Source organism: Sus scrofa, chromosome 7, assembly GCF_054392235.1.
Source record: "Sus scrofa isolate SSC_HxYL_T2T_F1_AM1 chromosome 7, Sscrofa_HxYL_maternal_Yorkshire_Landrace_v2.0, whole genome shotgun sequence".
Lineage (NCBI taxonomy): Eukaryota > Metazoa > Chordata > Mammalia > Artiodactyla > Suidae > Sus > Sus scrofa.
Genome location: NC_139389.1, coordinates 123,582,793 through 123,608,699, shown reverse-complemented (window position 1 = coordinate 123,608,699; position 25,907 = coordinate 123,582,793). Strand labels below are relative to the sequence as shown.

Below are 25,907 nucleotides of genomic sequence, written 5' to 3'. Positions count from 1 at the left end.
CCAAGGGGTCAGGGGCCGGCCTCGGGGCTCTAAGAAGTTGGAGGCGAGGTGCGCCCTCAGGACATGGGTGTGGATGTATGGGGATCCAGGGTGTGTGTATGGTGTATTCGGGAGTCACGATGTATTTATGGGGGTCCTGCGTTGAGAGGTGTTGAGTAGAGACACCTGGGAAACATGCTTCGTAAACATATGGCATTCCCGGGGCTCCAGGTGGCCGCCCAGACCTGGGGTGTGTGTGTGTGTTGGGGGGGGGGTGGAAGGCAGTTGAGCTGTGTGTCCTGGGGTTCAGAGAGTAGGATATCAGAGCTGTGGATCTAGGGAGGTCAGGTTTGAGCGTATGGGGGCGATAGAGTTCGGGGAGTCCGGAGGGAGAATATTGTGGAGAGAGGTAGGAGTGTGGTTGGAGAATGTGGGGAAATGGGATTGGGTGTGTGAGGGGCTTGGGGCCTAGAGGAAGAGGGGGTCTGAGCCAGCCCCTGAGTAAGAGAAACTGGTGCCTGGAGTCAGTTTATGACCTTGTTGACTCTGTTGAAAAATTGCATCCCAAATGCCATTTCAGAGCGCAGCTCCACGTGGTCTTATTTGTTTTGGAAGCAAGTATCCTTAATATTTGCTTGTTTTTTCATGCCCGCCAAAACCACAGGCAGCAATGGACTGGTGAGAGGGCAGAGGTTTTGTCCTCTTTCATTTCTGGCTTCCTGAGGCTGGGTGAGCACATGTTGGCCGAGCAAATGAATGAATGAAAGAAAGAATGAATGAATGAATGACACTGTTCTAAGAAAGGACAACTGCATGATTTCCAACCTTCTCACCTCAGACCGCCCAGAAATGGAAAGGGCTGTTGTGTGTCCTCTTCCCAATTGGTTGGTATTTGTGCCTTTTATGGTACTAGTGCCTTAACATAAGAACTTGGTTTTGTGTATTCTCAACTGTGGTACCTCGCTTTGTGCAGGTGTTTCCTGGGCAGAGGCAGGTGCCATGATTGTGCCAGGGGCATGGAAGAAGGACAGACCTACCTGGGCTCCGCATGCAAATGTTGACTCTTTGCAGTTCAGTCAGCATTCGAGGAAAGCTGAATTTTTGAGGCAAGGGTGTTCAGTCCCCTGGGCCCCAGTGGCAGCCTGACCCGACCATCCAGGGTCACCAGCTTGCCTGCTTGCTTCTCTTCTTAGCTGCAGCGTTTTCTCCTTTCTTCTTGGAATTCAACAATCCTGGTCTGCTCTGTTACTTCCCAGCGGTGTGGACCTATCATACTTCAGGGCAGGTTGATCTTAGGATTACATGGGCGCACTTGTGAACCTCCTGGTTTTTCCCTTCAGAGCTCACTTGTTTCCTGCTTTATTTACTCATGCAGCCCATATTTGCATGTCCACCTGTGCCAGGCATCCACAGTGGTGCACAGCACTGACCAAGCTCTCCTACTTTCATGCACTTACCTGTGCTGAGGAGACAGATGGTAAGCACATCTGGACCACAGTAAACGAGGTAGCTTCAGATGGTGAGAAGTGGGTTGCAGAAATCAGGCAAGGTAGTATATGACTGAGGATGATGGGGAGGGGAAGAGGGGCCACTCAAACTGTGGTGGTCTCTGGAATGAGAGGGTAGATGGGCTTTCTGGGTTTTGAGCCCCTCCTACCATCACAGCCTCTTCTTGGCTCAGCTCTTCCCAAGGCCTGGTCTCGGTGACCTAGGCCCCATTCACTGATGGGGTTTGGGATGGAGCAGTTTGTGGGGGGCCCGGGGGTCCGTGGATCTGTGTGCAAGTTTGGTTTGGGGAAACTCATGAGAGATCGATTTCTGTCCCAGAGCCCACATGGGAAGCAGTAGCCATTGCCTACCAGGGGTCTCCCAGACCAGAAAAGATCAAAGAGGTTGTTTAGGAAGATTTTAGAAAAGCAAAAAAGCAAGGAAAAAGGATGAAACAAAACGGAATTCTTGTGGCTCTCCTTTGGGGTTCAGAGAAGTGTTTGAAGGAGGGTCTTTCCCTTCTTTTGGCTCCTGGGGGCTCTCTTGGCTGGCAGTGGGACTTCCTCCTGGCTTTAGGGGCACCAGACCCACTTGGGTACCCTAGACCTCAAATTTGGGGCAGATCTGGCAAAATCTTTAAGCTAAAGCATTTGCTGTTTAGAGTAAGGAGAGTGAGTTAACGCCACGTTTGTCATACAAGGCAGCCACAGGCAGAAAAGGGCACAGCTTCAGAACCAGCCAGACCAGTGCCGAGTCCTGGGCCAGCCACTTCCTAACTCTGTGACCTTAGCCAAATTACTTAACCTCTCTGAGCCTCAGGATTTGTTTGTTTGTTTTTTGTCTTTTTAGGGCCGAACCTGAGGCATATGGAGGTTCCCAGGCTAGGGGCTGAATCAGAGCGGAATCCACTGGCCTGCACCACAGCCACAGCAACGCCAGATCCGAGCCACGTCTGCAACCTGCACCACAGCTCATGGCAACGTCAGGTCCTTAGCCCATTGAGTGAGGCCGGGAATCTAACCTGCATCCTCATGGATGCTACTCAGATCCGTTTCCACTGAGCCATGAGACGGGAACTCCTTATTTGTTTGTTTTCATTTTCGAATGGGGATTAAAAGACTTAGCTTGAAGGATTGTTATGAGATTCAGAGGAGCTAAAGACCCTCAGGGTGCACCCCAGAGCCTGACACCTTCACAGGCAGGCCTTTCATTCATTCACTTATTCATTCATGCCACAGATACGGAGTCCTTGCCATGTGCTAGGGGCTGTTTCAGGCACTGAGGATATGCCAGGGACCGAAACAGACAAAAATGGCAAACATCCCTGCCCTGTGATGCCCACATGCTAGTAGAGATGGGGCAGGGAGACAGAAAAATAGCATCATTAGGTACAGTGTGCAGGATGGCAGGAGGTGATAAGAGGTATCAGGAGTACAGAAGAGAAGAGGGAAAGGGCTTTGGGAGCAGAAGAAGGGGTGGGGCCTGGGGACTACTGGTTTAAACAGGGTGGCCCGGGAAGGGTGGCCTGCATCTGAGATCAGAGCTAAGTTGGTGGAGTGTGTTGCAGGAAGGGGACCTCAAGGGCAGAGGCCTCGTGAGGGCAGAGGGGTGGCAGGGCCAGATGGCATGGGGCCTCATGGGTCACGGTCAAGGCTTTGGCTTTTCTTGGAGGGATATGGGAGCCATGGGAGGGTGCTGAGCAGAGGAATCCCTCATTCTTGATGCTCCCACGGGGCAGCGGGCCTCTCTGCTCAGCACAGCAGCTTAGGCAATGGGAGCATGGCAGCCCCTGCCCATTAAGGGCAGTAAATAGTGGATGCTCTCAGGGCAGGCTGCTCTGGCCTGACTCCTTTGAGATAAATGGGGTTTAGACAGTTTTGCCAAGAGGTGGATAAGGAAGAAAAGGGCCACTGCCAAGCTGAAAACGGAACCCACAAATTCCTTCTCTGCCTCGTATCCCCCCGAAGTCACCGTTTTCATCGCTCCATCTCAAGGAACCAAAATGCACGGCAGACAATGCCAGGCCCTGATGAGTTCTACCAAGAGAGTGATCACCCCAGCTAAAGGGGGTGGGAGAAAATGCCACTCAAGCCCCGACTCCTGCTGCCTGAAGTCAGGGGACCAGCGGCATGGGCATCGTCTGGGAACACACGCCGACTCTCGGGTCCCAGTCCAGATCTGCCGGGTTGCAGTCTGCACTTGAACAAGGGGTCCAAGGGACTGGTGGGCACAGGGAATTGTGAGGGGCCCTGGCCACCCAAGGGGGGCGAGGGTGAACACAGAGAACTGTGCATCAGCTTCTTGTTGGCTCGTGGTCAGCCTTGGCCCCTGGCAGGGCAGTCCCAGCTGCCTTCCCTCTCAGGTCTCCCTTGGCAGGCTCCCTTGGCGAGCTTCGCTGCTGTGTGGGAAAGTGCAGTGATCCAGCCCCTGGGCTCAATTCAGACTCTGCCTGTAGCTGGCTGGGTGACCTCGAGCCGGTTACTTAACCTCTCTGAACCTGCCTCATCCGTAAGCTCGCGTTAATAATACCGACTCCAGGAGTTCCTGTTGTGGCTCAGTGGTTAATGAACCCCACTAGTATCTGTGAGGACATGGGTTCAATCTCTGGTCTCGCTCAGTGGGTTAAGGATCTGGCATTGCCATGAGCTGTATAGGTCGCAGACACGGCTTGGATCCTGTGTTGCTATAGCTGTGACATAGGCCAGCAGCTGCAGCTCCGATTTGACCCCTAGCCTGGGAACTTCCATTTGCCGTGGGTGCAGCCCTAAGAAAACACAAACAAACAAAACCCCCCAAAACCCCCTACCCCATCTGAGTGGCTGGGAGGATGAAACGAGGTGGCATATGTTAAACTTGGCACCTGCCAAACACTGGCGTTCACTCCCTTTTGCTGACTCAGCTCGGCTCTGGGCAGGGAGGCCGGGTCCCAGGTATCACCCGGTTGGGAAAAAGCCTGGGAGACCTAGATGACACACCTGAGCTGTGCCTGGTCTAGACATTTCAATTATGGAGCAGGCATTTTAGAGCCTGCACCCGCCCCGAAGACGGCTGCTCCCTCTGAGGCAGTGCCGGCCTCTCCCGGCGTCCCCAGGCTGAGCTCACTGGGACCAGTCAGGCTCCTAATGGTAGGGTTTCCTTCAAGGGACCACCGCCCTTCCAGTAAGGCGTGATTTTTGAGCTTTTAATTACCTGTTGCTGATAGGTAGGCAGGGAACGGGCACCTGAAGCAAGGAATGTTTGGGGGGTAAAAGTTTGGCGACAAAATGTACTTAGTCCGTTGAATAGGAATGAGGTTCTTGCATTTGCCAATAGCTGATATTCCTGTGGTTTGAAGGAAGAGGCACGGATGGCCTTGTGGCTTCCCCTTCTGGAGGAAGGCTGCGCTCCCGGACGGCCCACTGGTCTCGCTCAGGCCCCTGGAGCTTTCCCAGAGAGCAGGAGAGGTAGTGCGGGGCTGTGGTCCCCCTCCTGGCCCGAAGGGCTTCTTTGGGACACTGAGGTATAACGGAGAGCCTGCTGCAGGGCAAGAAGGTGGCCCTGGGGAGTTCCCGTTGTGGTGCAGTGGTTAACAAATAACTAGGAACCATAAGGTTTCGGGTTTGATCCCTGGCCTCGCTCATTGGGTCAAGGATCCAGCATTGCCATGAGCTGTGGTGTAGGTTGCAGATGCGGCCTGGATCCCACGTTGCTGTGGCCCTGGTGTAGGCTAGTGGCTATGGCTCCAATTAGACCCCTAGCCTGGGAACCTTCATATGCTGCAGGAGTGGCCCAAGAAAAGGCAAAAAGACAAAAAAAAAAAAAAAAAAATAGAAGGTGGCCCTGGTGTTTAGGAGTGGCCTCTGGACATGCCCGGGGTACAGCTGACTTCCAGAGTCAAGCTGCCCCCAGGGCAGAGGGCAAGAAGGCCTTGGTGACAGGGACTTTGCTCCTGGCCTTCCCAGGCCAGCCTCCTGCTTTCAAATGTCCTGTCCTGCTGTCCTCTGAAGGACACACCTTTGTGGCAGACCACACATCCTGCTTTTTGGATCCAGGAGATTCACTTATCTGACAGTAACACATCAGTGGCTCTGAGCTACCACTGCAGCTCGTGGTCTCTGGTCAGGGTAGAAGGACCGTGACCTTGTAGCTACACGTAGTGGGGCCAGGACTGCTTCGCTTGACCCCCTGGCCTCCAGTCCAGGGATGTCAGGCTCCAGACAGAGAGGGATGAGGAGTTCCCCATCCAGGCCTTGGTCCGCCAGCCTTTCCAGCCCGGCCCCCCGCGCCCTCGGTGCCCCTCCCTCTTGGCTGCCTGGGCCTCCCGGACCCCCTCGGTCCCCTTGCTTTTCTTCTTTCCCTTGTGCGCGTGCTCTTTGGCTCCGGAGTCCTCTCTGCAGATCAGAAGCCCACCCCTGTGTCTGTCAAGGTCTGGTTCAGGTTCCTTCCAGCTCTCCTTCCTTCCCGGAACAGGCTGTTTGCTGCTCAGAAGACAAACAGCCACAGAGCTGGAACCAGATGGGCCCAGAGAAATCACACTGCAGCCGTTTTCACACGGTCCTGCGCAGAAACCTCCCCGGGGGCTGGGTGGGCAGGCAGGCCTCGCTCTGGAGCAGTTGCACTTTCCCCTAAAGTTTCCTTTGAAGGAGGGGCTAATGTGCTCAAAATTTGAAACCCACTGATGGAGTCCAGCCTCTCCAGTTTACAGAGGAGGAAACGGGCCCAGAGAGAGGTGTCCTTCTTAGAGCCCAGCAGGGATGGCAGAGGCCAGCGGAGGGGGTCAAGAGCCTGGCCCGGCTGCCCTTGCTTCAGCTCAAAGTGTCCCTCTGCTTTTTCCCAGCTAAATGTGTTATTCCACCCCTGTGCATAGTGGGGACACACACCCAGAAGTCCTTTTCTGAAACTCTTGGGGCCAGATGTGTTTCAGGATGCAGAATTTTTCAGGTTGGGGTACCTCTACTGGACATGAGGTGACATTCCTCATGGGGTCAGGCCCATGAGCAAATAATCAATATTTCTGCATCACGCGATGCCAACAGTCGTTGCGAAAGAGATAAATTGACTCTAAATAACCTTGCGTGAGTTCAGTTTTACTGCCCAAGAAGGTACTAACAACAAAACCCAGCTTTTGGTTTGTAGAGAGGTCTGGATCTCAGAAATTACGGACCTGTAATAGCAGTGCTGAACTGGGAGGCAGGTTGGAAAAGACCAAGTGAGAACAAAGCAAAACAAACAAGCGAGACACCTGGAAGCGCTCAGCGTGGGGCCTGCACAGAGCGCACCCTCAGCAGACAGCAGCCGCCGCCTGGTTAGTGGTGGTGGTGGGGGGATTGCTGGCATCTCCCACTCCCCAGCTCAGGGCCACCTCCCCTCCCCAACATGGTGTGTCTGGGCGTGTGCCTCCTCTCCTCACTAAGGTGGTCCTTCTAGAAGACAGCGAGAGTGGTCTTGCTTCAGTGAGCCGTCAGCCTCAGAGCCTGTACTGGGTGTACCGTGTCGAACTGGCCCACAGTCTTTCACAGGGAGGCTCTGGTCCATCGGAATAGGTCTTTCAGGAAGTAAGGCTGAGAACCTTCCAAAATGGACATGAAGGCCAAGGTGCAGGTGGTGACCCCGTCCCTGGGGCACATTGTCCTGCAGGGACTGGGGTTCGCCATCTCAGGGGCGGGCCAGATCCAGTGAGTCGGGGCCAGCCAGAGGTCCCCTGCTTGGCGATCCAGCATTTTCCACCTCCACTCATCCTCCCCCTTCCTGGTGAAGCCCTGATTTTGTCCAACCATCAGCCCCTGCGAGCGCCATGTGCTTTTATTGTAGGTGGGCCATGGCCCCAGAGGGTCCACTCCCTTGCCTGTCATTGGTGGAGCCATGACCATACGACTTCGTTCCAGCTCCTGAGACATCAGAGGCATTTGTGTGTGTGTGTGTTGGGGGGTGTTGTTGTACGAAGGATGTTGTCATGCTTAAGAGTGACACCCATGCTTAAGAAGGAAGAAGAATGTTCTCTCTTCCCCTGGAAATTGTTCATGCTTCTGAGGCCTGGGACTGCAGCATCTTGTGCCAGGAGTGAGGCTGAACCAAGGAGGGTGGGAGCGCAGAGAGACAGGGAGAGCATGGCCTTGGTCACACTTGAGCTGCTGATGGCTCCATGCCAGGAGCGGCCCTTCCTGGACTTCCTGTTATGTGAGATAATAAAACGCCGTCTTGCTGAAGCCACATTGAGTCGGGCGTTGGCTCATCACTTCTGCTGAAAGCCTTCAAACTGGTGCAGCTCTTTGCTTGCCCAGAGCACTCCGCCGCCGGCCAGCCTTGCCCCGGGCGCTGTGCCAGGAAGGGCCTTTGCTCCTGATGCATGTCGTCCTCACGTGGGTGGATTCCTGCCCCTCTGCGTGACCTCGTGCTTGGCAGGTGGTAGAGGGTTCCAGAGCTTTGACCTCTGTGAAAGCCAGCGTTTCCCATCTGAGAAGCCAGGAAGAGGGGAGAGGTCTTCTGAGACCTCTCAAAACCATCCCCATCAGCCACCAAGACAAGAAGGAGCAACGTTTGGCAGGCGGGTGGGATGAGCGCCATGTAAACTGCACAGAAAATGCGAAGGGCCTGCCGCCTGGTCCCCCAGCTTTGTCTGTCCCTGTTCTTCAGGCACAGCGCACGGCGGAGGTGCCAGAACCAGGCAGAACAGATGGGTTTTGCTCCTTTCACAAGCCTTCCAGACCCAGTGTCAGAATCCCCAGGCATTTGCCCTCCAAGGGACCTTGTGCACATCACTTGATCCACTCAGACCTTCGTTTTCCTGGCGTCACAGGTGTTACAACAGTGCCCGTAAGGAGGCACAATGAACAAGTGTTCCTTGAGCTTCAGCTGTGTGCTGGATTCCCAGCATGCCCTTGACATGGGTCCCAGGGAATCGTCACAGTAGCAGAGTTCGAGGGAAGGGGTTCTGGGTGGTGACTCCCCTTCAGGGCATAATGACTGAGCCTTGGAGGTGTTCATGGAGCCGAGTTCTAGCCCACCTCTGACTCTAGTTCTTTTGTTCTACACTGATGTTTATCTAAACTTTTCCCATCAGAGAAGCCCCAAGCCGGCTGGTTAGAACCCAGATTGCAGGCCCCACAGCTAGTGATGCTGATGCAGCCTGTCTGTGGGGCCTGGGCTTCTGCATACTTTACGAGCTCCCAGGTGTTGCTGGTTCGCGGACACTCTCTGAGCAGCACTGGATTAAGGGAGCTGGGACATTATGGATTCTCAGACCTTTCCTCTAAGTGGTGATTCTCCTAAAATGCAGGCCAGAAATCTGCATTTTAAAATTGAGCCTCTGGTCTCAGTGGTAATGAACCTAAGTATTCATGAGGATGAGGGTTCAATCCCTGGCCTTGCTCAGTGGGTTAAGGATCCAGTGTTGTCCCAAACTGTAGGTCGCAGACATGGCTTGGATCCAGAGTTGCTGTGGCTGTGGTGTAGGCCTCCAGCTGCAGCTCTGATTTGACTCCTAGCCTGGGAACTTCCATGTGCTTCAGGTGTGGCCCTAATAATTAGATTGGAAAAGAATAGAATAGAACAGGCGGCCCTAATAAGAAATAGAATAGAAGTGAAGTGACGTGAAGTGCAGTGCAGTAAAATTGAGCCTCTGGTGATATGTGTCATCAGGCAGCTCTGGCAGTCCCTGCCCTTAGCCACCACCCTTAGCCTTTAGTGAGCATCATCTACGGGGGTGGGGAGGGCTGCACTGGAAGAAGTCGAGTGAGCCGGCCACCAGCCACAGGAGTTTCCAGCTCAGGGCAGTCACTCAGCCTCTGGGCAGCTGAGTCACGTGGGGCTGATTAGCAGCTCCGAGTTCCAGGCTGGGCCCCAGCTTCTGCTTTTGGACGTCTTAGTGGGCTTGGGTTCAGGGAGAAGATGGTTAACTGGGGGAACTGTGGCACAGGGAGGGCCAGGACCAGACGTGAGACATGGTTGTCCAAGTGGTGGGGCCGAGTGTCACCTGCAACCTGAGCGCAGCGACAGCATCACTGAATGCTTCAGGGTGCAGCTGGGTTACCGGAGGCTGAGAGCCGCGGGTCAGGCCTGGTAGAACTTTGGGACAACCCGCTCATCCAGTGGGCCTGGGTCTCCTCTGCTTTTAGCATTGAGAGCCCTGTGTCCCGGGATCCTCTCAGTCCTGGGACGACAGTTCACCTTGTTAGGAGCGTGGGGATACGTGGGCAAAGAGGGCAGGCACCCAGTACAGGGAAAGCAGTGGATTTTGCCCTGTTAGACCTGCATTCAGACCCTGGCTGGGTCTGACACTTACTGCTCATCAGGCCTCAAGTGGGTTACTCAGCTTCTCTGAGCCTCTCTCTTTATCTCCAAGCTGCTTTGAGGAGTAAATAAGATAATGCACTTTCCAGCACCAGCATTATCGGAAGCAGCCTGACTGAATCAGGAGTATTGTGTGTGCAGGGAGGGTAGAAAGTTCCAGACTCGGTCCTTTACAGGGTGTGGAGGAAGTGAACAGGATAACGCTAGCAATGGTGGCCAAGACGGTCCGCGGGGCGGGGCCGGGTTCCTGTTGTACTGAATTGCGGCTGAAGCCCGAAGCTGACAACGGTCCGCATTTGCTGGGTCCCAAAACTTCAGTCCAAGTTTGACAGACACCTCAGGCCTCCTTCCAACCACCCCTTCAGCCCCTAGTGAGCCCAGGATAAGCGTAGGGATGCTGAATGGCTAATGGGGCTGGGAAGGTGAATGAGACCACTGGGTGCCCACCCTTGGAGGGCAAGGCCTTTTTGGTCTTTTGTTCATTGCTCAATCCCAAGCACAGGCTGCATGGCTGGCACACAGTAGGTACTCAACTAATTATTAAATGAACGACTTGGCCTCTGCTCTGGGGGACTTCACTTGGATTCATTGACTCATCAGACACCTACTGAGCACCTCTTGGCTGGCAGCCCCTGTCGTGGGGACCTGGCACGCGGTGATGCCCAAGTCTGGTTCATAGAGACTTGGCGGACAGGCGGTCAGGGCCGGGAGCTGGAGGAACAGGACTAGGACGCCCCGGGAGGGAGTGTCCACCTGCCCATGGTCCCACATCTGAGCCTCTTGGTGTCATCCTAGTGTGTCTGGCCAGGTCCTGGCTGGGGCTGGACAAGTCCGGGCTGGGTGAGGCTGCAGTCAGCTCTCCGCTGAGTCCGAGGCCTGAGGCCTGGAAAGGGGGTCTCCCAGGCCCTGCGGCAGCGTCCTCCGTGCCTCTGCCCAGCACTGACGCCACTGGGTCCAGTCAGCCTTCTGCCTGGAGAGATTCCTCAGGCCCCTCAGACCCCACTTGCTTCTGATGCCCTTCTGAGCCTCCCTGCTCATCTTTGCGCAGCACCTAGCAGGACGTGGCCGCCTCCCTACGGACCCTGCTCCTTGAAGGCAGGGACTGGATCGGGGCTTTGAAGCCTCGGGACGAGCTTGTTCACTCTGTTTGGGGCTGGCTTCCTGAGAGAGCCATTTCTAAGCCTTCTGGGCCGGCCTGATAACGTCCCCCTGCCCGTTAGAGTCACTTCCTGCCCCGCGGAGCTCTGGGGACAGGCCAAGCCAACCCCAAGCTCATGACTTTCGAGTTACCTTGTCTTTTCTTAGACGGGGTTTCTCTAGGGGAAGTGTGTGTGTGTGTGTGTGTGTGTGTGTGTGTGTGTGTGTGTGTGTGTGTGTGTTTGTGTGTTTGTGTGTGTGAGAGAGAGAGAGAGAGAGAGAGGCACCGTACACTCACTCGTCTGCTCTGCCAGCGCAGCGGAAGTATTGTCTTCTGTTCCCACATTTTCCTCTTCTGTCCTGTCCTTCAGCCTCTGCTTTGTGTGTGGATACGAGGCGGCTTTGGCATGAAGCCTGGACTCGATATCAGGACTTCCCCAGAATGTCGTTCCTGCCAACTTCCTTTGGGCTCCTTCATCTTTGCCTTATGCCATCCTTGCCTGTCAATCAAGAGTTCCGAGTGGCCAGGGCCTCTGGACTGGGTCACAGCTGAAAGATAGTGGAGGTGGGACCGTGAGGGCCCGAGGCAGAAGGGGGAGGTCTGGGTCTCAGTTGGCAGTCAGGCCCGACTCTGTGCCGGGCACCGCGGGGGGCTGAGTCTCCAGAGAGCAGGTGCTTGGTTGGGCCCTGCCTCTGGAGGGGAGCTCTGCTCATTGATGGATTCATTCCAGAACACCTGCCGTGAGGATGAGTGTGAGAGCCGCAGGCTGGAGGTCAGGGCTAAGGCGGTGCGTGACAAGGATCTTGGCCTTCACTTTGGAGGGGGGAGGGAGCTGTCGCAGGGTTTGGGGGGAGGGCTGATGGGATCTGACTGAGATTTGAAAACAGGTGCAGGGCATCTAATGCACGTGTGTGCCCCTCTCTTCCCCATCCTCTGCCGGACAGTGTCCTCACCCTGGATCAGCGCAGCTCTGCCAGCCCGCCTGTGCATCTGGCTGAGGGACACCCTCGCCTTGCTGACCCTGTGCCCTTGGTGACCAGTGACCTCAAGGGCACTGCCCCTCCTCTGGTGGGTTTGCAGTCCCACTTCCCCAAACGTCTGTGGCTCAGGTTCTTTTCTCTTCTTGGACCCTGTACATTCTCTGAATGCCAGGCTTGCCCTCCTTGCTGGCCACCTTGCCTCCCCCCTTACTGAGGAAGTAGAAACAATCCGGAGACCCTCTCGTTTCCTCCCCACCCCCGCCCGAGTCGACCTGCTTTCCTCCTTCACTGCATAGACGCCTCAGTTCCTTTCAAGGGCCTGCAGCCCCTCACCTTTGCTCCGAATCCCTTCCATTCTCACCTTCCCAGATTCACCCCCTCTCTGCTCCCCTGGATCAGTTCTGTCTGTCCTGGCCCAGGCCCTTTGGGATGCACACGGCTCTGGACTTCCTGCCGGAACCTTCCTTAACCCTGCATTGCTGGCTAATTCCTGCCACGTCTCTCTGCGCCGTTTCGGCAAAGCCTCTTCTGAGAACCGCCATCCCCTCTGCCCACCTGGCCCGCTGGTATCCCCTGGGGTCTCCCTCAGGTCAGGGTCCCCCTCCGATGTCACCTCCATGTTGCCAGACATAATGGTTACGTTTAGGCTCTTGTCTTCCTGGATGTTCCCACTTCTTTGAATCCACCTGAGCCTCATTCTGGAAACTTCTAACCTCAGCTTCTCTTCCCTGGTCCCTCCTCCTCAGTCTCTCAGCTTTGACCCAGACCTTCAGCCACTGACCTCATTTCTCGTCTTGGATCTCAAGTATCATCTCACCTGGTTAACACAGAAGTCCTGGTTACATTCTTCCCCACCCGGTGAATGGCAAGCGACACCACTGTCCAGTCACCGTGCAATGTAAGATCTAGAATTTACCTTCAATCCTCTCCTTTCCTCAACCCTCGTGCATTGGCTTCCTGGTGCTACTGTTGACAAATGACCTCAAATCTACAGGCTGAAATCAGGACAAATGTGTTCCCTTCCGTTCCAGAGGTCTGCCGTCAGAAATGAGTCTCGTTGGGCTAAAACCAAGTGTGGACGGGGTTACATTCCTTCTGGAGGCTCTGGGGAGGGGCCAGGTCCTTGCCTTGGCTTGTCTGGCTTTGAAGCATCCTCCAGTCTCCCCACAGCACCTCCTCTGACTCTGACCCGCCTTCTTCCCTCTTCTAGGGACCCACTGTGCCCGCCCAGATAACCCAGGATAATCCTCCCCTTTCAGGATCTTTAACTTATTTACACCCAAAAAGTCCCCTTTGCCACGCAAGGTGACATATCCACAGGTTCCAGAAGTTAGGGCGTAGACATCATGGGGGGGGGCTCTGTTCTGTCTTCTGTACCTCCAATCCACTCCATTCGTTAGTAATTTGACCTCCAAACTGTGTCTCACTCAACTGTTTCTCCTTTGCTGCTCTGTTTCTCACAGCACGCCTCCTTGTCCAGGTGGCGAGCACCTCTCGCCTGACTACTGCAGTAACCTTCTAACTGGCTCTGCCTTTGCCTCTGCCGTGCCCCAATCCCAAGTTCACTCTCTACACAGCAGACAGAGGGATCTTTCAAGATATAATCAGGAGTTCCTGTCGTGGCTCAGTGGTTAACAAATCCGACTAGGAACCATGAGGTTGCTGGTTCGATCCCTGGCCTTGCTCAGTGGGTTAAGGATCTGGTGTTGCCGTGAGCTGCAGTGTAGGTCGCAGACGTGGCTCGGATCCTGTGTTGCTGTGGCTGTGGCATAGGACGGCAGCTGTAGCTCTGATTGGACCTCTAGCCTGGGCACCTCCATATGCCGTGGGTGCGGCCCTAGAAAAAGACAAAAAATAAATAAATTTTTAAAAAAAGACCTAAATCAGATAATTTCACACCCCTGTTATCTCCTCTCTGCACCCCCCCCCCCCAACAAAAAACTTGCAGTCGTACTTGGAATGGCAAACTCCTGGCCTCAGGGTCTGAGAACATTCAGGGCCTGCCTCTCTATCCGCACCCCGATCCCTTCCTTCTGCTCCAGCCACCCTGGCCTTCGTGCTGTTTCTAGAACATACCTGCTGAGTCCCCACAGGCGAGTTGAGAGGATGCTGGTCCCTCAGCCATTTGCATGGCTGCCTGTCATGTCATTCAAGTCTCCAGACCCGCTCCCTGGAGACTTGCTCTGATCTGACCACCCCGTTTCAAGGAGCCGTGCGATTGCCCACTGTCACGCCACCCGCTTTGCTTCTCTGCACATCTCTTACCGCCGTCTGGCCTTTTTCTGGTTTGTCTCTGTCTCCACTGTCCAGAAACAGAAGCTCCTCGAGGGTAGAGGCCTCTCCTGTCTTGGTCCCTAGTGCTGGCCAGTGAGTGCTTATACAAGAAAAGCCTGGTGGAGCGTGCTCAGCTTGGGCTGGGGGAGCTGGAGGAAACTTCTCCCAGGGGCCCCCAAAATGCATCTCAGACAATGCCTTGGATTTCAGCAGGAGAAGGAAGGCAGGTACAGCATGTCCAGGCACCCTCAGCTGAAACAGATTGCCGCGGCCTTGGAAGGATGCTGAGGGCCTGGAGTGTGTGTACGTGAGAGGGCTGGTGGCCCGGGGGTATGGGTGGGAGTGGGTGAGGGGCTCTCAGTAGTGACCAAAGACTTAAAACACCTTCAGCTGGTGCTGAGATGATGGAGTAGGTCATGGGGACCCCTCGGTGGGTGGCAGATTCGAGCACACTGTATCATGCCATCATTTTTTCATTTAAATTAACCCGTTAACGTTTCATGTGGGTAACAGGTGTTTACTAAATACTGTTTATTAAATAAGGAATGCTTATTAAAATCTAATAATGCCAAGGAGCACATGGTGAAAGTAGCTGCTCCTGTAAACAACCACTCTTTGGGCTCTACTGGGGTCCTTTCAGAAACACTCTGTACGCCTGTACATTTATGAGAAAGTGTGTTGTTGGTTTTTGTTCTTTACACATAGTCGTAACTCTTGTACTCCCTATTTTGTGTCTCTCTACCTTTGAGATTATGATCTATTACTGTGTCACAAACCATCTGAGAACTTAGTACCTTAAAAGGACCACTTTGGGAGTTCCCGTTGTGGTTCAGGGGGTTAAGAACCTGACTAGTATCCATGAGGATGTGGATTCGATCCTGGCCTCACTCAGTGCATTAAGGATCATGTGTTGCTGCAAGCTGCGGCATAGGTCGCAGATGCAGCTCGTTGCTGTGGCTGTGGCTGTGGCGGGCAGCTGCGGCTCCAATTCAACCCATAGTCCAGGAACTTCCATTTGCTACAGGTGCGGCTGTAAAAAAACCCCCAAAACCCAAACCCAAAACTAAACAAAAACAACCATCTTGTATCATTTTTTAGGGTTCTGGGCTTGCCAGAGCTTACTCCTGCTGCAGCGGCCAGCTGTGGGTCAGCTCAGGGATGTTGCTTCCCTTGCCTGGGCTCCCTTTACGTGGCTGGGTCTTGCTTGAGACAAGTCAGCTCTGCTGGCACGTGGCCTTTCAGCCTCCAAGGTCTAAGCTAGCCAAACACGTTTCCATGGGGGTCGCAGAGCAGCAATAGGGAATAAGCAAGTAAGCCCTTTTCCAAGCTGCTGTGTGCATCCACTTTGCTACTGTCGTATCAGCTGAAGCAAGTCACGTGGCCAAGCCCAAGGTCAGTGCAGAAGGCCACAAAGCGTGTGGATTCTGGGAGGCCTGAGGACCTGGGGCCATTTGTGCAGTCAGCCTACCACGGAGCTGTATTTAGATCTGTTCCCTTTGTTTAGTGGACACACTCTGTCCCATTGCCGGGGGCACATCATCATTTGTTCCCAGGTCCCATGTCATCGTGTCTATTCTTTGCCATTTGGGTGCCGTAAACATCCCTGCAGGTCCATGTCTGTGCTCGAGAGTACCTGGCCCTCTGGGAGACGCTTCTAAGACTGGAATTTCTGCGTCAGATGGCACAGATATATCCCTGGGTTTGTCAGTATTGCTGAGTGGCCCTCTGTAGACACTTTTATTTATTTATTCTTATTTATTTATTTATTTTTGTCTTTTTAGAGCTGCACCCGAGGCATATGGAGATTCCCAGGCTTGGGGTTGAATCAGAGCTGCAGCTGCTGGCGTACACCACAGTCACAGCAACACAGGATCCAAGCCGCATCTGCGACCTACACCACAGCTCACGGCAATGCCGGATCCTTAAGCCACGGAGTGAGGCCAGGGATGGAGCCTGCAACCTCATGGGTACAAGTCGGATCCGTTTCCGCTGCGCCACGACGGGAACTCCTGTAGACACTTTTGCGTTTGTGCTCCTCCCGATGCTACCTGATGGCTGTGTTTTCCTGTCAACACGCTTTGGGAGGCGGGAGGATCACAAGTGCTGCCACCATTAAGGTACCTGTGACTCAGAAGAAGCCACACAGAGAGGAGGATAAAATTCACCGCGGTCGCACGGAGACGAGGAATTGGAGAACCTGGCTGTCTGCTGGGTAACAAAGGGGACGCGGAAGAACCAGTTCCTCCTTCAAGAGGGGCTTGTTTTTTTCCTCTTGGATCGGAGCCGCAGCAGGAATGGTTTGAATAGACCTAATGCTTCTCTATTGACATAGAAACCAAGGGGTTGAGATTTTTTGTATTGTTCTCAAGTACCCCCTGGAACCGAGTGGACACCCGAGGTGTTTTCTTCCCTGTCCGATCAGATCTCTGTGTGAGCTGGGAGAAGCCTGTGCGGAAGGGGCAGTCACTTCAAGTCACCAAGGGCGCAGCCCCCCCCTTCCCCGGGGGGCTAGGGAGGCCAAGGAGGCCTGGGTGCTGAGCTGTGCCAGCCGTGTGGGACTTAGCGGGAGGGACCAGGGCCTAGGGTCCCCTGCTGGAGCCTAATTCCTCACGCTCTTCCCCATGAGGGGCCTCAGGAGGGGTGTCTGCTGGGTTTCAGGCTTTCTCTAAATCACCAGGGAGCTAGTTTCAGCCGCCTCGCTGAAACCACAAAAAATACTTGTGGCAAAGGTGAAGCTAGCTCCAGGCACCTCTCTGGGCACCCGAGTCCCCCCTCACTTCAGTCCCCTGAGAATCCTAGCAGGTGGAGCAGGAGAGGGACCTAGGAACTGCCTGTCCCGCCACCCTTGCAATGGAGGGCTTAAGCGGCTTGGCCAGGGTTGGGAAGGAAGCTGAGCTCCCTTCTCTCAAAGCCAGAGTCCCCATGGTTTGTGCCTGGTGTGCTGGGGAGATGGGGCTGCCTGGGTTCTATCCGGCTCCAGGGCAGGCAGGATCTCTGATGCCTGGCCTCTTTCATTTCTCATGCCTGCTCCCCTGTCTGAGATGGAGGTGCTTATGGTCTCGGGGTCCTGGTGTTTGGAGGACTCACAGGAGGATGTAAACTGCCCAGCGACCACATCGGGTTGGTAAGAGCTCAGGATGGCTTGTCTGGTAATGGGCGTTGCTCAACACCCATATCCTCCGACTCGATTGCAGGGCCCTTGAGCACAGGGGTTGTTGCAGAGAGCTTTCTGGTCCTACTAGATCCAGCAGAACCGTTCTGGGAAATACTAAGTCTAAACGTGTGCAAATAACAGCAATAGGAACTGACATTGATTCAGCACCTGCTCGCTCTGATATGCAGCGTGTATATTAGCTCTAGCCCGCACTGCAGCCGGGTGTGGAAACGAAGGCTCAGTGCCGCGCAGCTAGGAAGCAGAGGAGCAGGGATTCAAGCCCAGGGCTGCTTGAGGCCCAAGCTCCATCCGTCCTCACACGGTGGGATTGGGTTTCCCGATCCTGGAAAGTACGCACGCGGCCCCGCTTTGCAGCCCGGGCTGCTCCGCCTCAGCTTTGGGGGGCCCACTGTGCTCTGCCCTGTGCCTCAGGGCCTGAGTGGGCAGAGAGGCTCAAATTTGTCTTTCAGGAGGCAGGATTCTGATATCCGTTCTGCCTGGGCCTGTGCTGCGGCTAGAAAGCTCTCAAAGCCATCGTAAGGCGCACCTTGTTTGCTGCTCGGTTCGCAGGGGCCACTTTCTTCTGTTGCCTGGTGGCCAGTGTTTTGAAAGCTGTTTCTTTTCTTTTCTTTTTCGTATATTCTGTCTTGTTTTTGTCATTATTTCAGATGGGAGGGTGAATTTGATCCATCTTGGCTGGAAGCGAAAGTCTATTTTTAACATTTTGATCCTCTTTATTTCTTATTTAATTCTTTAATCCCATAGGAATTAATTTTCTGGTATGCCCTGAGGTGCCTTTTTCTCTTGTGCCTCATCATCCCAGCATACGTCTGGATACATGGTTGGGCAATGACAGCTGGATAGGGGACATTTGTTTTTTTGTTCATAGTGGATTTTTTTGGGGGGGGCACACCCGATGCACAAGGAAGTTCCCAAGCCGGGGACTGAACCTGAGCCACAGCAGTGACCCGAGCTGCAGCAGTGACAGTGCAAACTCCTTAACCCAGTGAGCCACTAGGGAACTCAGATAGTGGATTCTGATTGGGAAGCTGCAAGGTCCTTGAGCAGTGCCACCAATGCCTGTGGGGTCCCCTCCATCACTAGGACTGAACTAAGCCTTGCAGCCCCTGTATAATTTCTCTGGCATGAGCTGGTTGATAATTTTAAGATCTCTGCCCTTCTTGCTGAGAGAGTGAATGGCAGGGAAGTCCCTTTTTTTTTTTGAAGGGAAGCCAAGAAGACATACTTTGCTTGGGAGGTTAATTGGAGCCTGGAAATTTAAATTTTTTCAAAAATGATTTTGTAGCCACCATGTTACATTTCAAATTAGATTATAAGCTCTTTCCTCAAAGTGTGACGTTCCTTCCAGAACCGAGGAGCTGATCCTTGCCTACTTGGCAGGAAACTGTCCTGTCTACCCTTTCTCTCTCTCCCCACCCTTCATGGTTCAGCCAAGACAACTCAGAGTTCCCCAAACGACTGGTCTGGGTCATGCCTTTGCATATTCTGTTCCTTCTGCCCCTAATGCCCTTGCCCACATTTTCCTCCTTGTAAACATATAGCTGTAACCCTCTTGGTGAAGGCTTTGCCTCCTCTTCCTCCACCCAGCCAGGGCTACCCGCATCTTTGTTGGAGTCTGCACGGTGTTGAATGGTCCTGAAGGACCAGAACCTCCATGAGACGAGGGGCGGTGTCTCCTAAATCAGAGGAGAGCCTCGTCTTCTCACCTGAAGCTTTTCCAGGACTCTCCCAGCTGCTCTGGGCTCTCTTCACGTGTTGCATCAAGACTCTGGTGTGTTGCTCTGGTGTCTGGAGATCATTGAACGCAAAGGTTGTAAATCCCACACTGCACTAGCGAAGTGGTTTTCACACTTTTCTTCCACTGTGCAGTCCTTTGCTTATAGAAATATTTTTGCAAAAGCCTAGGAAGTAAAAACCAATGAAATAGGAGAGGTGAAGAGTTTAAGGGTTCTACCAAAGCCTTCAGTTGGGTTCTGCAGAGTCCTAGTTAGAAAGCAGTGAACTTGGCGCCAGGTTTTGGTAATTCTCAGATAGTGAAGCCTGTATCATGTTTGGGAGACCTAGTTAGAATACCAGTTTGGCCGCTGTAACAGAGGTCAGAATAACAGTGAGTTAAGGAGTTCCTATCTTGGCTCAGTGGAAACGAATCTGACTAGCATCCATGAGAATGCAGGTTCGATCCCTGGCCTTGCTCAGTGGGTTAAGGATCTGGCATCACCATGAGCTGTGGTGTAGGTTGCTGTGAGCTGTAGTGTAGGTCACAGACATGGCTTGGATCTGGAGTTGCTTTGGCTGTGGCGTAGGCCAGCGGTTACAGCTCCAATTTGACCACTAGCCTGGGAACCTCTATATGCTATAGGTGCGGCCCTAAAAAGACAAAAGCAAAACAAACAACAACAACAACAAAAACCGGTGAGTTAAGCAGAACAAGGTAAAAGTTAATGTTCCTCTCTCATGTCCTAGTGGATCACAAGCAGCCTTCGGGGCCTGGTGGCTGCTCTCGGTGCTGGAGACCGAGGCCCTTTAGGTCTTACTGCTCACCTTCCTCAGCAGATGGCTTCTGTCTCGTGGTCTGGGTCAGGGTGCCATCTTCCATCAGCACAGCGACATCCTGGCTACTGGGATAGGATGAAGAGGAGCTGGATGGCAAGCTCATCCCCTCTACGGGCCTGGCCCAGACGCCGTGTGTAGTACTTCTGCTTCCTTCCCATCAGCCGGAATTGAGTCACACGCAGCCTCTTGCTCCCAGGGGCCCTGGGAGCTCTGTGCTGTGATGAAGCCTGGGCATTCTTTTTTTTTTTTTTTTTTTTTGACACTTGTCCTTTTAGGGCCGCTCCAGTGGCATATGGAAGTTCCCAGGCTGGGGATCTAATTGGACTTACAGCTGCCAGCCTACACCACAGCCACAGCAATGCCAGATCCGAGCCACATCTGTGACATACACCACAGCTCATGGCAACGCAGGATCCTTAACCCACTGAGCGAGGCCAGGGATCGAACCCTCAACCTCATGGCTCCTAGTCGGATTTGTTTCCGCTGCGCCATGATGGGAACTCCAAGCCTGGGCATTCTAATACCAAGGGAAGGCGGGGACAACGGATGCTGGCAACTGGCAGATTCAGGCAGGTACCGGCCTTCCTGGGAGGATGCATCCCCAGTGCCTCTGCCTGTCTTTGAGTGAATTCACCATTTATTGTGACTCTGTGCCAGATATTGAACTTGACCCTGGGACTCAAAAATAAATAACAACCAGGTTCTTCCTTCAAGCCTCTCCTTAGAATCTAGAAGGGGTTGGTGTGCACGGGGTGCCTGGGGCAGTTGGGGGTAGCTTGGGATGGGGCCTGTGGGGGAGAAAATCAACAGTGCTTGAAAGATGAGGAAGGGTCAGTGTGTTCTCAGCCTCCCAGTATGTTCCAGAGGCTTGGAGGAGTGCACTGGGCCGGCACATGTGGAGAACTTGGCCAGGACCTGTGCTGAGGGATTTGGACCTCATCCCGTGGGAGGGGGGACCGGTAGGGAGGTGGGGGTGTCTCCCCATTCTCATACCAGCTGGTCTTCTCACTGGCCACACCCTATTCTCCTGCCCTTGGTTCAGCGCAAAGGAAGCTTGCCTTCCATCCTTTTTTATGCTACGCTGTGCCCTCAGCCTGGCTTGCCCGCCTCTCTCTCGTTTGCTGGTCTAGATCCTGCCCATCCTTTGAGACCCAACTTGAACAGCGTGGTCATTCCAGGTCTCTGCATTTCCCATGCTGAGAACGCATTAGCTCTGCTCTGCAGTCTTGCTATGGTTGCGATATTGTTCCCGTGAGTGGGGGAATTGATGCTTCAAAAAGTTAAGTAACGTGCCCTTGGTGCCACGGCTAGACAGAGATAGCAGGTGGCAGAGGTCCTGATCCATTGTCCTTTCTGCTCACTGGCCTGGGGATTCTGCTCCAGGCATCCCGTTTCAGATGTGGGGGGGGGGCGTGGGAGGGGGTAGGGGGGTCAAGGGTCAGCAGCAGGGAGGTGAGCTGGAGGGGGCGGGGAACAATGCGGAATAATGCAGAATAATGGGAAATGATGGGGGGAGGGGTGTCCTCAGCTCACATGTTCAGAGGGCCTTAGAATTATCCCCCAAAATGCTGAGGTTACATCCTAGGACCCAAGTTAGGGTGACGTACTGGGATTTAAATCTAGGACTCTGAATCCCATTTTACTTAATTTTTTTGAAACTTAAAATATACAGAAAAGAAATTAAATGGATACCGATAGTCTTAGAAATAACCACGGTCAACATCCATACATATATGTATTTCCAGTTTTTAGCGAAGAGTTAAATTTTTCCTAAAAGTGGTGTAAAATGTTTCTACTCATGGAGTTCCCGTCGTGGCGCAGCAGAAACGAATCCGCCTGGGAACCACGAGGTTGCAGGTTCGATCCCTGGCCTTGTTCAGTGGGTTCAGGATCCGGCGTTGCCATGAGCTGTGGTGTAGGTCACAGACATGGCTTGGATCTGGCGTTGCTGTGGCTGTGGCTGTGGCCTAGGCCGGCCGCTATAGCTCCAATTGGATCCCTAGTCTGGGAACCTCCATGTGCTGCGGGTGTGGCCCCGAAAAGACAAAAGACAGACAAAGAAACGAAAAAAGTTTCTACTCAATATGAATAATTCAAACTACAAAGATGAGAAATTTAAAATTATCCAAATCCTACCATTCGGAAATTCCTATTGTTTACTTCCAGTGATAATCATTCTAGACATCCTTCTAGAAACAGACAGATTTAAAGACAAGTAGATACACTTATATAAACAGCGATCATACTCCTAATACCGTAGCCGCAAGCCCTGTGTTGCTGCACCTGTTGAAATGGGGCAGGTTCAAGTTGAAATGTGTTGGAAGTGTAAAGTCATCCCTGGGTTTAGAAAACTTAATATGAAAAAAGAATGTAAAATACTCAATAAATTCCTGATTACTTGCTAAGCTGGTAATATTTTGGATGTACTGAGTTAAAGAAAATATATTAAAATGGTCTCTTTTTAATATGGCTACTAAATTAAAATTTTTTCCTTTTTTTTTTCTAAGGGCTGCAGGTGTGGCCTATGGACGTTTCTGGGTTAGGGGTTGAATTGGCACTGCAGCTGCCAGCCTACCCCACAGCCTTCAGCAATGCCAGAGCTGAGCCGCGTCTGTGATCTGCCCCACAGCTCACAGCAATGCTGGATCCTTAACCCACTCACTGAGGCCGGGGATTGAACCTGCGTCCTCATGGATACTACTTGGGTTTGTTTCCACTCAGCCACAATAGGAAGGCCAGCTACTAAAATTTTGAAACTTACATGTGGCTTGCATACATTTCTATTGGACAGTAGTGCTCTATTTAGAAGGTATTAGTAAGTGTTCAGGCAAAGAAGAAACTGAATCTGAAGGAATTATTGAGCCCAAATAAATGCTTTAGCATGTGACATCATTTCCTAGAGTCCAGTAACGTTTTTAAAAGATTGGAGTCATGTTTGTTTTTTTTTTCTTAAATAGATGTTACAGTGTTTTGAAAGATGAGGATGTGGCCCTTGGAAGCTCCTCCCAGTTTTAGCATAGTATTGTTTTCGCAGCATATTGGTTTATAACAGTCATATTCTATCCTGTTATTCTCGCAGGGCTTTAGTATTTCTATATGTAGATGCTCCGATTCTCACCGTCAGGCCTCTGCCTCCATATCGGCCTGTCCTTCCTTCCTCCCTCCCTCCCTCCTTCCCTCCCTTCCTTCCTCACCTTCGGCATATGGAAGTTTCCAGGCCAAGGACTGAATCTCTGCCTCAGTTTCAACCTGTGCTGCAGCTGCAGCAACAGCAGATCCTATAACCAACGGTTCTGGGCTGGAGATCAAACCCGTACCTCTGCAGCGACCCAAGCCACTGCAGTCGGATTCTTACCCCACTTCTCCAGGGCGGGAACTCCCCTGGATTTCTTTATTAGCTGGATTCGTTCTCAGGAAGGGCTCATGGTCTGCGAGAAAGTTGCCCGTTGGTTTTGTCCCCAGCGGCTGTCTGGGCCACCTGTCTACCTGGGCTTCCCTGTGTGTCTCAGGCTCTGTGCAGACATGGCCTCACCGTCCTCAATGTGGACACGGCCATGGAGCCTGCCTGATGTCCTTTCTCTTTGTAGACAGCTAAAGAATTCTTGTGCTCGGCAGCCTACGTTGACCCTGTCTTGGTGTTGCTGGGCTCCTCCCAGGACCCTCGGTCTCATCTCTAAGAGATCATTTTCAGCTCCCCAGTGCTCAAGGCACTGCTGAGATCTACAGGTTCGGGAGCTTTGGGTCCCTGACCAGAGCTTAGAAAGGCTCTTGTTACAGCTTTTGGCCTTCGGTGGACCTACTTCCCCAAATCTCAGTAGGTCTTCTGTGATTTTTTTTTTTTTTTTTTTTTTTTTAGTTAATTTTAGATTGTACAAATCTATTCTCCTTTGTAGGGCCAGGCTGTTACAGACAAAGCTGAAGTCCATTTGGCTTCTAACCCCCATGGCGTTCCCCTCCCTGTACCGCAGGGGGTAGCTACTGCTGTGGGTTTGAGGCATATCCTTCCAAACCTTTAAAAACTGCATTTATGTTTTAATACAATTATGTTCTGTCCCATCACAGAAAAAAAACATTTCTCTTGTGAGTTAAGGATGTGGTGTTTCACTGCAGCGGCTTGGCTCACTGCTATGGCGCGTGTTCGATCCCTGGCCCGGGAGCTTCCATATGACTCAGGCGTGGCCAAAAAATTGAAGAAAAAAAAAAAAAAAAAGACCATTTCAGGCTGGGGTACAAATTGTTCTGGGTTTATTCCAAACAGTCTGGATGTGTGGATTCCAACGAGCTACTCTTGGGGTGAGGTTTTTATTCCAATGAACAAGCCCAACACAGACATGAACAAAGTTATAAGTAATGAGGTCTTAGGAGTAAAACCTTCATGCAAACATTCCCAGCTATTCCCGTGTCTGTGTAGCTTTGACTTTTAGGCAGGAACAGACTGCACGCATTCAGGTCATTTTGACACAAACTCGTTTTAAGGATCTGACCACACAAGACAATCTACCAGCTCATGTCTGTGTCTAAGGCCCTGTACAAACTGGAAGATTTCACTGCATCATCTTTGGAAAATACAGAATATTGGGGTTTGTGTGTTTTGTAAAGACCATACTGAATAAATCATAAGACAATAAATCATTTTCCACTGAGCTTGAGCTCCCTCTGTGTTAATGTGTATCCATCTTTTTTAGTTCAGTAAATATGGGACGGAGGGAGGACTGAGCGCTTGAACTACCACCCTTTCGTGTACGTACTCTGGAACATTCTTTGCTAACGAACAGCATTCCCTGGAAGATGGTCCTGAGGTCCTTGGGGGGGGCGCCCCCCGTACTGACCGTTCCTTGTTCCAATTTGGCTTCTCACTGTGTCCTTTGCAGATGACATGGCAGAACTCCTCCTCGGGGAGTCGAAGCTGGAACAGTACCTGAAGGAACACCCCCTGCGGCAGGGGGCCAGTCCCCGAGGCCCCAGGCCCCAGCTGACCGAGGTCCGCAAGCATCTGACCGCGGCCCTGGACCGAGGGAACCTCAAGGTACCGTGGGCCTCTGGGATGATGGATCGGGAGGGGGGGGAGATGCTGGTTCCACCTCCTCCAGGGAGCATGGCCGGGAAGGAGGCGCTGGGACAGCTGGGCAGTGGGCCGCCACCTGTGCAACTGGTGTGTCAGCCCTGGGCTGGCTGACCACTCTGTAGGGGCTTCCAGATGAGGTCTCTCCGAGGAGAGTCACTGATGACCCACTATCTTGAAAAATGGCACTCATCTTCCCCAGGTGCTTGAATGATGCTATCGTATATGTGATTTTGTCCCATGGAAAAGAGAGACAGCAGCGCCACTTATACCGCCCCGATTTCCTACCTAAAATATGCGGCTCATGCATATGCCAGGCCGCTGCAGCCCAGAGCTATGTGGGGGTTCATATTGGCCAAGGCAGGCCCGGTACCTTGGTGTGGGAGGAAACCAGGGCGGGGACTTCCCTCTGCCTGAGCAGTGACCCCAGTCCTCCGGGAACAGGAAGCCCTAAGCCCTGCCCTTCTATTCATCTACCCCGTTTTCTGGTCTCTATTTATATTCAGCTTTCTTGAATCCCCTTTCATCTTGCCTTCGCTCCCCTGCCCCCATCCCCACCCCATCAGCTCACTCACTGGGTTCTGGACACTTCCCTGGCCTCCAGTCTGGCTCTTCTCACGTTTCCTGAAGTCATTCTCACTCAGAGGACTGCATTCCGCCATTCCCACCAGCTTCTTTAGGGTCCTTTAAAAAATCTAGGGTGTATTTGCTATTGGGGAAGGGCAGGCTTGAGGGAACATTTTTTTTTTTGGCCACGCTTGCAGCATGCAGAAGTTCCCAGGTCAGGGATCGTACCCTTGCCACACCATCGACCCTCACCACAGCAGTGACAATGCTGGATCCTTAACCCACTGTGCCACCAGAGAACTCTGTCAGTGAACTTTTTTTCTTTTTTCTTTTTTCTTTTTTTAGGGTTGCATATGGAAGTTCCCAGGCTAGGGGTCAAATCCTAGGCCACAGCTACAGCAACACTGGATCCGAGCCGCATCT

General features: G+C 52.9%; 1 protein-coding gene across 8 annotated transcripts in view; it reads left to right on the top strand.

Annotated features, from left to right (window-relative positions):
- The window catches only part of TTC7B (tetratricopeptide repeat domain 7B), a 249,029-nt gene that overhangs the window by 549 nt on the left and 222,573 nt on the right, over positions 1–25,907 (top strand). For all 8 annotated transcript variants that reach the window (XM_084970003.1, XM_084970001.1, XM_084970000.1 and 5 more), the window contains exon 2: positions 24,727–24,881. Coding sequence is in view for 7 of the 8 variants with exons in the window: in XM_084970001.1 (XP_084826127.1) it covers positions 24,727–24,881 (155 nt within the window). In the remaining variant the exon portion in view is untranslated. The remainder of the gene's footprint in view (positions 1–24,726; positions 24,882–25,907) is intronic.